Consider the following 16,339-nt stretch of genomic DNA (forward strand, 5'->3'; position numbering starts at 1 on the left):
TGAAATTTTCTTATTATTATACCTGTTTATGGCCTATCTTCCCCTCTATTACATTCAGGGCAGTATCTGCGGCAGATTACTGCCTGGTGCATAGAACAGATACCATGGAAATCTGCTAAATAAATGAATGACAATTCATGAAACAAATGAATTCAAGACAGTATATAATGTGTTCAGACAGCTCACAAGATTATTTGAAGAAGAGGTACAGTCATAGAAATGGAAGTTTCCATAGAAATGGAAGTACAAAAGGCGAGTTGAACAGAATATGACACATAAAGCAAAAGTAACCTGAGACCAAACACAAAAACTAGTATGAAAAATCTTAAGGCCATTGATCCCTGCAGGAAAAAACAAACGATAATGAGCTACATGACTGACGGGCATTGTCTGCAAAATTGCAAAGTAAACATCATGGATAAGGTCTCAAAGAAGTACTTTAAGTGCTGTTGAATAATGAGCTGAATTTGTGGTGGTGTTTATTTATCAGTAATGGTAGGAATGGTCTAATAAAAATATATAATCCTCAGTATTTAGAGTTAAATAGAACTGAAAGATAGTTAAGGTAGAAATACTGTCTTTAGAGTTTAAGAAATGGTACAAATTCATTCTCACTCATAGAAGATAAAGCACAACAGTCCAGTTTATCAAGGATAAAATAGATCATTAATGCACTATTAACTACATGTTACTAAATGCACTGAGGTTCTTGTGAGGTAAATGATAAATTGAAGAAAGTATTTATTTTTACCAACTATTCACACACAGTCTACCAGAATAAAATGCTAACTTTACTTCAATCCAACAGAACTTTATTTGGCAGCCACTATTTGCCAGGAATTATAATAGTTCTTGGTAAAAAGTAAAGCAAAGATGAAAAAGGGTTCCTACACTTGAAAGGCTTGTACTTTATCTCTGAAGAGCTTACAGAATAAAATATAAACATTAACGGATGATTTTAATACAATGTTAAAGGAATGCAAGAATGTTATAGAGGTACAAAAATTTAACCCAACTGACAGGGATCAGGATCAAATTCCTGAAAAAGATAATACCCTAGTTGAGGCCTGAAAAATGAGTGAGAATTAGCCTGGCTAAAAGGATAGGGTTCTAAGTGGTATAGAGCATGAGCAAAACCCAAAATGTTTTCTATTTTTGGACTTTTATTTATACCGATCTCTGTTATCTCATCCCCAAAATTTATTACTAGGAATGTCCTTTCTTTTTCATTTTGCCTATTTAAAAATTTGTCATCTTATTAAGGTCCTATTCAAGCCATGCTCTTGAAAAGACTCCTTGACTACTCCAAAAGAAATATAATACAGATATCCTACAGCATTTATAGCCCATATGCAAAATGCTACACTTACATAAATACTGGTATGGTGCTTTAATTGCTTAGTGTGTATTAATCCTATCTTCAAGAACTACCAGCTGTGCTAAGATCTTTATTGTCAGAGAATCAGAAAATCTACATGTTATATATGTGATGAAAGTAGAGGCACATGTGGGTTAAAAACACAGAGAATTACTGTTTTCATTTATACATACCATTCTCAGCTTTCAGCTCTTCCAGTTCTATAGAACTAAGGAGCAAAGCTCTCTTTTCATTCTCTAGTTCTACCACTTGCTTCTGCAAAAAGCCAATATTCTCCTCAGTGACTGCCTAAATTATAGAAAGACATTAAATTAATGATTCTCAGTGAAAAGTTTCACAGTAATGCCCAGAGAGTCTCTGACATTTTTACCTTCTATAAGTTCTCTACCATGAAAATATATTAAAAATTGCATCTACTTATCTGCATCTTTAAAGTAATGCTTTTTATCAGAAGACAGAAAATCTTTCATACACACTTCTAGTTCAGTGACTTTCGAATTTAAAAATGGACCCTGGATTACAAAGAAATCTCAAGTCTGTTGCATAAGAAAAAAGATTTTCAGGTCCATTAAGTAATATTACGAAGTTTGATTAATGGCACTTAATAATAAGGTCACTCTAGTATAGGAGACTAAACATGAAGAGAGACTCCCAAAGAAGAACAGGAACAAAAGTTAACATGTAAACTTTAAGAAAGGAAGAAGAGCTGTAACTGTTTTTGTTTTTTCCAAGAATAATAAAAATTATCTTGTGCTTCATTTATGCATACATATTAGTTTGGTTTTCCTACAACACATCCTTAGTTGTATGTCATTTTGTATGTTTTCTTCTCCAAGAGGATTATTCTACACAATTCTTCATAAAAGTGTAGAATTTCTGAGTCTTGAGGGTCTTTATAGCTCACTCAGTCCTAAGTCTTCATTTGATGGTTAAAGAAATGACAAGAGATGAGTTTAAGGATTTATGACTTTTATCCTGAAGGAAGTTCTCAGTTTGCACTACACAGAGCAAGAAAAACACTGATAGAAAAGCCACAGAATGAGAAGACAGACTTTGGGAGAACCACAGCTGCCAGACTATGAGAAGCAAAATCAAAGCAAGGAGAAAAAACTCAGCAGAGGGAGCCCTAAATTCTATGTGTAAACTTAGCCCAATCTCTGGCAGAAGAATGAACTATACATTTGCAGGGTTGACTCAAAACAGAAGAGTTAAGGCAAAAATAATTGAGGTTTGAATGCTACCCATGACAGGCCAGAGTTTGTGGTTTGAATCCATATTACTGGCTTCTAAAAAGTAATCAGAACTCTTCAGAGTTTTAGAAAGAAGAGAATCTTATGAACAAAACATTCACAATATTCAGGTTATGATACAAAATCACTCGTCACACCAAGAAACAAGGAAATATCACCTATTTTCAAGAGAAAACAATCAACAAACACCAAGCACAAAATGTTGCAGATTTTAGAACTAGAAAAAAAGAATTTTAAAGAAGCTATTATAAGTATGCTCAGGACATAAAGGAAAATATACTCATAATGAATGAAAAGATAGGAAATCTTAGTAGTATAAAGAAACTACAAAAGAATGAACTACCCAGAAATTCTAGAACTAAAAAACAGAACACCTGAAATGAAATACTCAGTGAGTAGGCTTAATAGTAGAATCTAATGAAAGAAGAAAGTCTTGGTGAACTTGAAGACAGATCAACAGAAATTATCCAATCTGAAGTTTGAAAAACAAAAAAATGAACAGAGCCTCAGGAACTTGTGAAAAAAATAAAAGGTTCAATATATTTGTAATTGGAGTACCATAGGAGAGCAAGGACATAATGGAGAGAAAAATATTACTTGAAGAAATAATGGCAAAAAATTTCCCCCATATAAGTTTATATATATAAGAAATCCAACAAAAGCTTGGTGAGAAAATTACAAAGAAAACCCCAACTAAGTATGTCACAGACAAAGATAAGGAGAAAAGTCTTAAAATCACATAAGAAAAAAATACTTTATATAGAGGGGAACAATAATTTGAATAATTGGACCAACTGCTGGGAGAAAAATGTAGGCCAGGAAATAGTAAAACAGAATCTTTAAAGTCCTGAATTCTGTCCATCCAGAATTATATATCCAGTACAAAATATCATTCAGGAATAAAACCAAAATAAAGACATTTTTAGATAAGAGAAAACTAAGAATTTTTTCACCAATAGACTTGCATTACAAAGATACCACAGGGCATTTTAGAGGCCAAAGGAAAATATTATCAGATAGAAATCTGATTATCAGATAGGAAAGTGCATCACAAATAGTAAACATATTGGGAAATATAAAGGTCAACATTTTCCTCTTAAGTTCTTTCAAATACATATGACTTTAAAAAATATAAATGTTAAAATTGTGTTATGGGACTTCTAACTTTCATTAATATAATACATACAGGACCTACAGCATAAAGAATAGGAAAATGATTTATGATGACAAGGTCTCTACATTTTAGGTGAAATTGTCAAGTAACTACTCTAAGAAGACAGAATAGTTAAAAATGTATATCATACTTCCTAGAACAACCACTTAACAACATTTTTGTAAAAAGATATAGCTAAAAATCCAATAGAGGACTTCTGTTTCTGCCAAACAGAGAATAAAATGGAACAGATTTATCCTCCCACCTGAAACAACCACACACAAAAAAGATAAAATAATGAAACAATAATTTTCAAAATACTAGGGATCAGGCAACTAAGGAGAGTGATCCCTAAGAGGTGGGAAAGAATGAGGCGAGCCTACACCTGACCAAGCTTAATGCATTAGGCCAATTTCCAGGCTGTGACCCAAGTAGTAAGAACCTAGGCATAGCCTAGCTGAATCCTTGAGTTGAGGAGGGAAATCAAGGTAAGTGAAGTTCAGAAAAGAGCACCAGACAGGAGAGAGCTGCATACAGAAAAAACCCTGGAGGTCTACAGACGATCCCCAACAAGTATTTGGTAGGGTATAGAGCAGAACATGGATGTGAGGAAATCATACAAGGCTATCAGAACTCTACAAAACTATCTGAAGAGATTAGAAAACAACACTTGGTGCTTGCACAGGACCTGGAGGAGTGCTTATTCCCACAGCCAAATATGGAAAACAGACTTCACAAGGTATCAAGTAGCACACTCAGTGAGGTGCCTTATCAAGGAATGACTGAGTACTGATAGAGACCTGCCTAATAAATCAAAGAAGCAAGACCCAAAAGGATCAAATTTTTTTCAAGCAACTTAACCGCATCCCATTAAAATATTTATGTGAATACAAATATACACAGTACCCACAGTGTATGGCAACCAATCGAAGAGCATTAGGTATGCATAGAAGCAAAATATAAGCAACAATGAAGGGAATAATCAACTGAAACTGACCCAGGACTGACATAGATGTTAGAATTAAAAGATAAGGACTTTACAGACAAGGAAAGATAAATACTGTATGATTTCACTTCTATGTGGAATCTAAAACACAAAATAAACAAATAAAAAGCAGAAACAGACCCATAAATACAGTGAAAAAAAATGATGGTTGCCGGGGGTGGGGGGGGGCAGGAATGGGCAAAATGAGTGAAGGGGAGTGGGAGGTACTTGCTTCCAGTTACGGAATGAGTAAGTTACACGGATGAAAGCAGCAGCTTGGGGAATATAGTAAGGTATTATAATAGCATGTATGGTGAGCTTTGCAAAATGTAAAGAATTGTTGAATCACCATGTTGTACACTTGAAACTAATGTAACACTGTGTGTCAACTATATTTCAATGAAATATAACTGGGTGGCTCAGTTAGTTAAGCATCTGACTCTTGATCAGCTCTGGTCTTGATGTGAGGGTTGCAACTTCAAGCCTGACATGCCCAGCATGGAGGCTAAAGATACAAATGTAGTGATCCGAAGGGGCACGTGCACCCAAATGTTTATAGCAGCAATGTCTACAATAGCCAAACTATGGAAAGAACTTAGATGTCCATCAACAGATGAATGGATAAAGAAGATGTGGTATATATATATATATATATATATATATATATATATATATATATATATACACAATGGAATACTATGCAGCCATCAAAAGAAATGAAATCTTGCCATTTGCGACAACGTGGATGGAACTAGAGGGTAACATGCTTAGCGAAATAAGTCAATCAGAGAAAGACAACTATCATATGATTTCCCTGATATGAGGAAGTGGAGATGCAACATGGGGGGTTAAGGGGGTAGGAGAAGAATAAATGAAACAAGATGGGATTGGGAGGGAGACAAACCATAAGTGACTCTTAATCTCACAAAACAAACTGAGGGTTGCTGGGGGGAGGGGGAGCTGGGAGAAGCGGGGTGGGGTTATGGACATTGGGGAGGATATGTGCTATGGTGAGTGCTGTGAAGTGTGTAAACCTGGCGATTCACAGACCTGTACCCCTGGGGATAAAAATATATTATATGTTTATAAAAATAAAAAAATAAAAATAAATAAATAAATTAATTAATTTAAAAAGTTTTAACTGCATTCTGTATATGCAAAAAGATCAAATAAAACCACAGAATATATATTTTTAAAGCCCGAGGACACTTCTGGAGAAGAAAATTTCAATGTTTCAGTTAAATAAAACATGAGATGGGATTAATAACAAATTGGACATAAGGGAGAAAAGATAAGTGAACCTGAAGACATGAAATAGAAACTAAAATGAAAAAAAAAAAAGAATCCAAAACCATTAAAACAGCATCAGTGGGTTCTGGAAAAACTTCAAGTAATCTAATATATGTCTGAATGAAACCCCCAAAGGAGGGGAGGGAATCAGAAGAAATTATTTGACTGGTTTATGGCAGAAAATGTTCCAAACTGATAAAAACTATGAACACAAAGATTTAAAAGGCTCCATGAACTCCAAGCACAAAAAATATGAAGAAAACTACACTAAGGTACAGCCTAAACCGGTTACAAAATCCTAAAAGCCAGGAAAAATAAAAAAGAAGACAAGGATGATAGCAGATTTCTTGTCAAAAACAAAATGCAAGAAAAAAGACAGTAGGGTAGCAGGCTTGAAGCATTAAAAAAAAAAAAAAAAGATCAATGTAGAACTCTGTAGTCAGCAAAAATACCTTTCAACAACAATGGAGAGATAAAGATGTCTTCAGACATATAAGAGCTTTAAGAACTCATCACCAGCAGACCTGCACCATCATGCACATGTACACACAGGCACGAACACATATGCAAGTTAAAGGACATCCTTCAGGCAGAAAGAAAACAATACCAGATGGAAATATGAAACTGTACCAGGGTTCAGCAACTTTTGAGGCCTTCTACATGTTTTTAGAAGTAAAGTTTTACTGGAAGGCAGTCACAACAATTTGTTTACCTTTATGTTTGTTCTTGCTCTGTAATGGCAGAGTTGAATAGCTCGAAAAAGACTATATGACCCCAAAAGCCCAAATATTTTCTATTCAACCTTTTGCAGAAATAGATTGCCAATCCCTGATCTACCCTAAAGAATAAAAAGTACCAGAAATGGTGACTGTATTGACAGTTAAATATTTTACTGTCTTTAAAAAATAACTGAATAAATAACCACTTAAATAACCATTCGTTTGTACATGTTATACTTTTGTATTTTTTGTTTATAATATATATGTGAGTAAACAACAATAACATAAAACCAGAATTGAAGAAATGCAAGGATGTGAGTGTAAAGTTCTTATTCTATACATGAAGCAGCATAGTATTATTTGAAGGTAAACTATGATACAGACTACAATTCATAATGTTACCACTAGAATAACAAAACAAAGAATTTAGCTAATAACCTGCAAGAAGAGAAAAACAAAATCATAACAAATACTCAACCTATTTTTTTAAAAAAAGATAAAACAGTTGGTAAGAAAGAAAAGAAAAAGAAAGTCAGAGACTTTTTAAAATTAAATCAATAACGTTCATGTAAACGGTCCGAACACTCCAACTTACAAGGCAGAAACTGACAGACTTGGTAAAAAGCAGAATCAAATTCTGTGCTGCATACAAGCAGTACATTTTAATACAAAAACACAAATAGATTAAAAATAACAGAATGAAAAAAAGATGTATCTTTGCACCAGTAAAAAGAAAAGTGAGGTGCCTGATTAGATCAGTCAGCTTCTCCCTTTGCCCCTTGCCCTGGCTGTGCTCTCGCTCTCTCACTCTCAAATAAAGAAAATCTTGGAAAAAAAAAAAAAGTTCAGTAGCTATATTAATATCAAACAAAAGGACATTTCAAAGCAAAGAGTGTCACAAATGTCACCAGAGATATAAAGAAGGTCATTTCATAATGATAAACGGGTCACTTAATTAAGACCTAAAAATCCTAAATGTTTAAGCCCATAGTAACAGCTTGAAAATATATGATGTAAAACCTGACAGAACAGGATAAATAGATAAGTCCACAACTACTGATATTTTAATATTGAGAGAACGAGCAGAAAAACAAGGATGTAGTATACTTGAATAACATTATCAACCAACCTTACATGATTGACATTTATAGAACCCTCCAGCCAATAACAGCAAAGTATTCATTATTTTCAAGTACACAAGGAACACTTGCCAAAAAAGACAACATTCTGGGCCATAAAAGTCTCAATCAATTCTAAAAGGTTCAAGTCATGCAAAGTATGTTCTGACCACAAAAGAATTAAAATAAAAATTAGTAATAGATATGAACAGACACTTCTCCAATGAAGACACACAAATGGCTATCAGACACATGAAAATATGTTCATCATCACTAGCCATCAGGGAGATTCAAATTAAAACCACATTGAGATACCACCTTATACCACTTAGAATGGCCAAAATTAGCAAGACAGGAAACAACGTGTGTTGGAGAGGATGTGGAGAAAGGGGAACCCTCTTACACTGTGGGTGGGAATGCAAGTTGGTGAAGCCACTTTGGAGAACAGTGTGGAGATTCCTCAAGAAATTAAAAATAGAGCTTCCCTATGATGCTGCAATTGCACTACTGGGTATTTACCCCAAAGATACAGATGTAGTGAAAAGAAGGGCCATCTGTACCCCAATGTTTATAGCAGCAATGGCCACGGTCGCCAAACTGTGGAAAGAACCAAGATGCCCTTCACTGGACAAATGGATAAGGAAGATGTGGTCCATATACACTATGGAGTATTATGCCTCCATCAGAAAGGATGAATACCCAACTTCTGTAGCAACATGGACGGGACTGGAATAGATTATGCTGAGTGAAATAAGTCAAGCAGAGAGAGTCAATTATCATATGGTTTCACTTATTTGTGGAGCATAACAAATAACATGGAGGACATGGGGAGATGGAGAGGAGAAGGGAGTTGAGGGAAATTGGAAGGGGAGGTGAACCATGAGAGACTATGGACTCTGAAAAACAGCCTGAGGGTCTTGAAGGGGTGGGGGGTGGGAGGTTGGGGGAACAAGGTGGTGGGTATTAGGGAGGGCACATATTGCATGGAGCACTGGGTGTCGTGCAAAAATAATGAATACTGTTACGCTGAAAAGAAATAAAAAATTTAAAAAAAATTAGTAATAGAAAGAGTTCTGGGCACATCACCCTCAAATATCTGGAAACTAAATAACCCAAGGCAAAGAAAAAATCAAATAGGAAATCAGTATTCTGAACTAAGTGAAAATGAAAACACAACAGTATTTGTGGGATATGCCAAAGAAGATCGTAGGGAGAAATTTATAGTACAAAACACCTATGTCAGAAATACGAAAGTTCTCAAACCAGGGGCCTCAGCCTCAACCTTAAGAAGCTAAGGGAAAAAAAAAGAAGCTAAGAAAAGGGGAAATCAAATCCAAAGTAAAAATAAAAAAAAAGAAAGGAAATAATAAAGATTGAAGTAGATATCAATAAAATAGAAAACAGAAAACAACCAAAGCTGGTTTTCTGAGATCGGTAAAGTCGGTAAACCTTTGGGCAGTCTAACCTGTATAAGAAAAAAACACAAATTACAAATAATCAGGAATAAAAGAGCTGACATCACCATAGTTCTACAGATATTAAAAGTTCTACAGATATTCATCTACAGATGAATAACCATACAGCTACAAATGGAATTAGTAAAGAAAAATGCACCCGCAAAGATAACTCCAGGACTAGATGGTTTCATTGGTGAATTTCCACAAAGCATTTAAGGAGAAAATAGTACCCAGTCTACACAAAATATTCCCCAAAAAAACTGAAGAGAAAGAATACTTCCCAATTCATTCTAAAGACTAGCATTACTCATACGGCAAAACCAGATAAAGAAATTACAGAAAACTACAACAGACAAATATTCCTCATGCACACAGACGCAAAACTTTAAAACAAAACTTTAACAAATGTAATTCAACAAAATATGTTATTACCAAGTGAGGCTTATCCCTGGAACTCTCATACACTAGCGGTGGGAATGGAAAATGGTACAACTACTTTGCAAACAGTCTGGCAGGATCTTAAAACCTCCCAAATACCTACATGATCCAAGCACTGCACTAGCAGATATTTACTGAGAGCAAAGAGAGCATAGGTCCAAACAAATATTTGTAAAAGAATATTCACAGAAGCTTTATTTATGATCGCCAAAAACTGTCAACAATCCAAATAAACTTTGATCCTTACACCACACACAAAAATTTATGTGAGGTTCAGAGACTTAACTGGGAAAGTTAAAAACCATAAAGCTTGTGGAAGGACACAAGAGAAAATTCTTCATGACTTGGCATTAAGCAAAGGTTTCATAGTTTAGGACACAGAAAAATGACATCCATAAAAAACTGATAAATAATAGACTTCATCAAAATTATAAAATGTCTGCTAATTAAAAGACATCATGAAGAATATGAGTAGGAGGCAAGCTATAGTGTGGAAGAAAACAGTCACCAAACAGATCTGAAAACAAACTGGCATTCAAGATATACAAAGAATCCCTACTACTTGATCCTTAAAAGACAAAGAACTTGATTTTTTAAGCAGAGGAATGACCTGAAAAGACACTTCAAAAGAAGACATACAAATGGCTAAGAATCTCGAGAAAAAATGTTCAACATCATTTGTCATCAGAGAAATGAAAATTAAAACTATGAGATACCACCATGCACCCATTAGAATGGCTAAAATTTTTTAAACTAACAATATTAAATCTTGGAGAAGATGTGGAACAACTAGAATTCTCATGTATCTTAGGTGGGAATATAAAATAATACAACTTTGGGAAATGATCTGCCAGTTTCTTATAAAACTAAATACATACTCTCTGGGCCAGCAATTCTTCAACTAATATTTACTGAAAACAAATAAAAACATATGTCCACACAATACTTGTATAAGAATGCTTATAGCAGCTTAATTCATAATGGCCAAAACATGAAAAAGCCCAGGTATTCATCAACAAGAAATTATAGCACAATCATGCAAAGGAAAATGCAGTATATTCACAAAACGGAGTACTTCTCAGCAATATAAAAAAGAGTACATTATGATAAACGCAACAATTTGGATGAAACTCAAAACATGCTGAGTGTAAGAAGCTTTACACAAAAAGAGCATATATATTGCATGATTACATATACATGATGTTGTAAAAAGGCAAAATTAATCCATGGTGAAAAAAACAGAACATTGGTCAGCTCTAGAAGGTTAGGATGTGATTGGCTGTGAAAGCGTATGAGGATACTTTGTAGGGCGATAGTGATATATCTTGACAGGGATTTGGATAACACAGGTGTATGCATTTGACAAAACTCAGTGAAAGGTACACTTAATATTTGTACATTTCATGTTTTATAAAATTTACTTCAAAGGAAAAGAACTATTAATAAATATTAAAATTTAGTCAATGATATGCATGCTGAAAAAGGTACTCATGTCTCTAACTTGTGAAATACAAAAAAATAAGATGAATTGATGGACGGATAAATGGATAGATATTTAATAAAGCAAATATAATAAAATGTTGACAGAATCTAGATAGTGGGTATACAAATGTTCAGTATCAAATTTTTTCCATTTTTTTTTTGCAATTACTGAAAACCATTCTTAAACATTGGAGGAAAAAGTTGTGATTTTGAGAATAGAAGAGATTGGATAGCCTAGATGCTAGAAACCAGGAAGCAAAAATTTTTATCAATGCACAGTACTGCCCAGGGACCATGGAATTCTGCAGGTCATAATGTATGTCAGTTTTGTCCATCTTATAAGGGACATGAATAAATCCAGCTATCCTAGCTTGACACTAGCCAATTAAGATCATCAAACTAACTCTCCTTGTTCTGATAATCATGCTGAATAAGCAGCCTTCTGATGATTATAATCTAGCTTCCCATAGAGATTTTTAGAGAAGGAAAAGAGAATATACTGGCCAAACAACAGCTAATTGGCAATTAAAGCTTTTACTGTTAATTAATTAATGGGAGAATTATGATTTCTATAATAGACTTTAAAGTCTGGTTAGACTGAATTATGTGCATTAAAGTGGATCAAATCTCAGTCTACCAAAAACAAAACTGACTTCTCAGCTGAGAAAACTGATTACAAGATCAAAAACAATGATTTGTTTTCAATACAGAATTTTAAGACCTTAGAATCAGAAAGGCTCCTGAGATCATGGTGCTTGTTATCTATTAATTTTTCTCATTAATCATTGTTGAGACACTAAATTAATGTTTTTCATGACTGCTTTCAAATGGAATCAACTCCAAAAAAGCATCTTATCAGGCATAAAAGACATAACATTTCAGGATTAAAGCAAGCTTATATTACTTTCTGGAATAAATTCTCATTAAAGCACCCAAGTATGGTATAGCAGAGATTAACAGACCATACTCATTATTAGAAGTATACATTTAATTACCTGTGTATCCTCAGTATCTGGGAGAGAAGTCTGAGATGCTGTTTCATGTTTTTGCAAGGTTGGTCTGCTTAGAAATTGGCTAATTTCTTTGGATTTTTGCTGGAGTTGATCTAAGGAAAAGAAAGCCAATAAATAGAAATGATCTCTGCTGCCAATCTGAAACTTGGTAAGCTATTACCTTCTAGAGATAACACCACATGCTATTCACTCTTAATTAAAACTATGACACCAATGATAACATGTTTTTAACAACAGTTTTTAATGGTTTAAATGCTCTGAAGGACCAAAGGCCATCTCAGTAAACCTCTTCCTTAAAAGGTCAAATAAATGGTCTTAGAATTTTTCACAAAGTCATTTTTCCTTTCCCCCTTGAAAATGCCTTTAGTATTTTTAAATTTTATTTTCTTCACTCTTCAATGAAGCATTATGAATCCCACTAAGATAATATAGCACAACTCTAAACATGTACATAGTCCAGTTAAGAGGACAATGTGCTCATATGATACAGTTTCCACTTAATGTCCCCCAAGGCTTTCTGGTTAATGTTTAGTTCCTCAATAGAGATCTTAAACTTAAGCCTTTCTGAAATCTTTCCTTTAAACATTCTATCAGAATTAAATTAAATTAGAGGCATGTATAACTTTATTTTTTTTAATTTATTTATTTATTTGAGAGAGAGAGACCAAGAGAGAAAGCATGTGCACTCTGGTGGGGAAGGCGCAGAGGGAGGAGAGAGAGAAAATCCCAAGCAGATGCCACGATGCCACACTGAGTGTGGAGCCCAATGTGGGACTCAATCCCACAACCCATGAGATCAGAGCCTGAGTTGAAACCAAGAGTCAGATGCTTAACCAACTGACCACCCAGGTGCGCCTGTATTACTTTTCATTAAACCTTCTTAAAGGATAAAAGTTTTCCTTAAAAAGAGTTTATCCCTTATAAGCATTTAGATCCATCTTTAGAAGTAAGGATGACTCCATTCAGTTCAGTCTCCCGACCTATGTACCTAGATCTACCCTGAGTTTTCAAAAAATCAATTCAAATCTTACTCATTTCAGTCACTGACCCCTTCAGATGGAGGTCATTTTTCACATAGCATTCTTTCCAATCTAGGAGACATTATAATTACCATAACGATAATTACAATATTAAGCCAGATTATACCTTCAGCCAGAGACAGGACAAATGACAATGAGTTCAGAAAAGATGAATTCTTAATTCTTCTACTTATTCAATTGACATGAGCAAATCATGTCATTAACAGATCCCAGAAATTTGTAAATAGGAGCCACTCAGGTGCTAAACAAGAGGACTTGAAAGGCAATAAAATACTGACCTTCCAGTTGTTGAATGGTCTGGGCTGAATGAACTGCCTGTTCACTCTTATCTTGGACAAGCTTTGAATTTTCCTCCTTTAGAGCATCACAGGCAGAGTGTAGTTCTTGCTCAGTCTTTTGAAGACTCAAAATGTGAGAGCTCTTCTCTTCCATTTCTGCTTTGTGCTTCTGTTCCAAAGCACTGTACCGAGACTGTAGTTCAGCCTGAGCTTGGCCTGCTTGCTCAAGCTGTTCCAGAAGATGATGCATTTCTTCCTGGAGGTTATGGAAGGATAATTTTCTCTCTGCCACCTCAAGTTGCATCTTTTCCATCAGATTCTTGGATTCTTGTCTTTCTGTTTCCACAGTGCTCCTTAAAGTATTATGCTCAGCTTCCATCTGCTGTAATTGCTGAGAGAGAATCTAAGAAAAAAAGGCAAATCCTCATGATCATGAGCCATAAATTCATTCTTTCATATGCATAGTGAAGTGCCTCTTCTGCGTGAAGCCTGGGGCAATACACCCAGGACCAAACCTACAATTGTGTAAGACCCTGTTTTCACTTCTTCATACTTTTAACAATTTATATTCACACATACTTATTTGTGCCATTATCTCTTACTTCCTATCTCTCCCATTACAAAGTAAGTTCAATAAGGGAAGGGACTTTGTTTTATCATCATTGTTCTCCAGCATCTAGCATAGTATATGTCATACTGAATACCTGGTGCTCAATAAATAGTGAATGAATGCAGTTCCTGCCCTCATGGAACTCAGAGTTCAGTGGGACAGTCATATTTAACCAGCTAATTATAATTCAAAAATCGTAGAGGCCTTGAGATACTTATAAGGTATTAGCAGGAGCAGAGAAAAAGGGAAGTTTGCCAAAAGTCACGTAGCTATAACTATTTATATAGTAACTATCTAGTAAGAGGCACAATTTCAACCCACCTGTCTGATGACAGCTAAAGAAGGGCCTTGGGATCAGGATATAGGTTTTATTAGGATGGGAGATATGGGAAAACGTTTCTATGGAAGAAATTCCTCAAAGAGAGTTGAAAATCAAGGATATGACTGCCCTTCTCCAGCAGCATGCAGCACCCAGATGAACAAGCAGAGAATGGGGGCTGTAGCACCAATTCCATGTTAGTACTTGGCTACTTGGATGTGATGAGACAAAAGCACAGGGAATCCAAGGGCTGATAAAAGACTAGTCCAAATGGTCAAACATGAGGCAAAGGCAGATGGGAAAAGGACAGAGGCCAAGAAAGAACTAACATACCAAAGGAACAAAGTGAAAGGATCGAGGGACCTTAAATGAGAATGAAGGTCAAGACGGACTGAGAAAGGGAATGACAGGATGGGATACAGCCTGGGATGGGATACTTGAGCTTAAGATTTTAGAGTATCAGTGTCTGATCACTTTAGATTTGGGGAATATTGCATGGTGAATTACTTCATGCCAACAGAGAATCAACAAAAACAAACAAGGGATAGTACATAAAGCACAAGAACCATTCAAGATAGCAAAGGAGCAAAATGACAGGAAGGAAAACTCACTAGAGGAGGACAGAATGACATTCTAGAGAAACTAGGACCCATGACCTAAAAGCACAAAGTAAAACAGTCACAATGAAAGATGTGAAATACAAGCTTTGTCAGGGAAGGAACGATATCTGTTTTGCTCATCACTGTATCACCACCGCTTAAGCAGGGGATATTTGTTGAAAGGATGAATAAATGGCATCAATTCTCAGAAGACATGATTTTATACATGCTGCCTGGAAACTACAGTGGAAATGGGGGGTGGAAGACACCTGGGGGGCTCAATCAGACTCTTGGTTTTGGCTCAGTTCATGATCTCAGAGGTGTGAGATCAAGCCCCATGTCAAACTCTGCCCTGGGTGTGGAGACTACTTAAGATTCTCTCTATCTCTGGAGGGGGCAAGATGACGGAGAAGTAGAAGACCCCATTTCAACCGGTCCCCTAAAATAAGCTAATTATCTACCAGAACACTCTGAACACCCACGAAAGCAGCCTGAGATGTAGGATTATACACTTCTGGATCTCTACAGGGCAGAAGACACCAGTGGAGAGGTAAAGCAGAGTGGGAATGATTGGACTGATATCGGAGGATAAACAGAAGGGGAGGGAGCCACCAGAAGCAACCCATTTGAAAGTAATACCCCAATATAAAAGTGTCTTGTGACTGGGGACCAGCACTGACTTAGAGTCTGGTTAAAAGCACTCAAAAAGAGTAAAAGATCTTAAGGGGCAACTGGTGGAATCAGGCAGTCACGGGCCCAGGCCTAAGCCCACGGTCCCAGAACAGCCACCGCCAGCAACCATCCATGCCAGAGAGAGTGCAGCGGAGCCCCCGGGGTTGCAGGGCTTGCACCACGCTTCAGCTGGGCACACTCCTGCCCCCACATGAGGGAGTCTGGTGACAGCGCCAGCCTGTGCTCCCTAGAATTTTTGCGCACTCTGCAACCGGGGTCTAACCCACTCCCTGCCAGTGCCTGAGAAAGCTCCATGCAGGCGCTAGACAGCGGTCTCTAGGACCGGACAATGGTCTGGACTCTCCCAGCCAGGGCCTGAAGGAACTCAGTGCAATCTCTGCGGTGGCAGCCTGAGGTCTGGACCCCAGACAGTAGTCCCAGTGAAGGCAGCCACCAGAAGCGGGCTCCCTGGACCAATATCGCTCATGGTTTTAGGGGCACGGGGGTGCAGAGACAAGTGGGCACTTCAGGCAACCCC

At 36.2% G+C, this 16,339-nt stretch overlaps 1 protein-coding gene across 1 annotated transcript in view; it reads right to left on the reverse strand.

Moving 5' to 3' along the window:
• Positions 1–16,339, reverse strand: part of LOC111154986 (golgin B1) — a 107,761-nt gene that overhangs the window by 41,493 nt on the left and 49,929 nt on the right. Inside the window, exons 9-11 of the mRNA XM_022514957.1 lie at positions 13,602–14,004; positions 12,266–12,375; positions 1,552–1,666 (exon numbers count right to left, since the gene is read on the reverse strand). Coding sequence (XP_022370665.1) covers positions 1,552–1,666; positions 12,266–12,375; positions 13,602–14,004 — 628 coding nt within the window. The remainder of the gene's footprint in view (positions 1–1,551; positions 1,667–12,265; positions 12,376–13,601; positions 14,005–16,339) is intronic.

This window comes from Enhydra lutris, unplaced genomic scaffold (assembly GCF_002288905.1).
Source record: "Enhydra lutris kenyoni isolate GAN:26980312 unplaced genomic scaffold, ASM228890v2 scaffoldscaffold39, whole genome shotgun sequence".
NCBI classification, from domain to species: domain Eukaryota; kingdom Metazoa; phylum Chordata; class Mammalia; order Carnivora; family Mustelidae; genus Enhydra; species Enhydra lutris.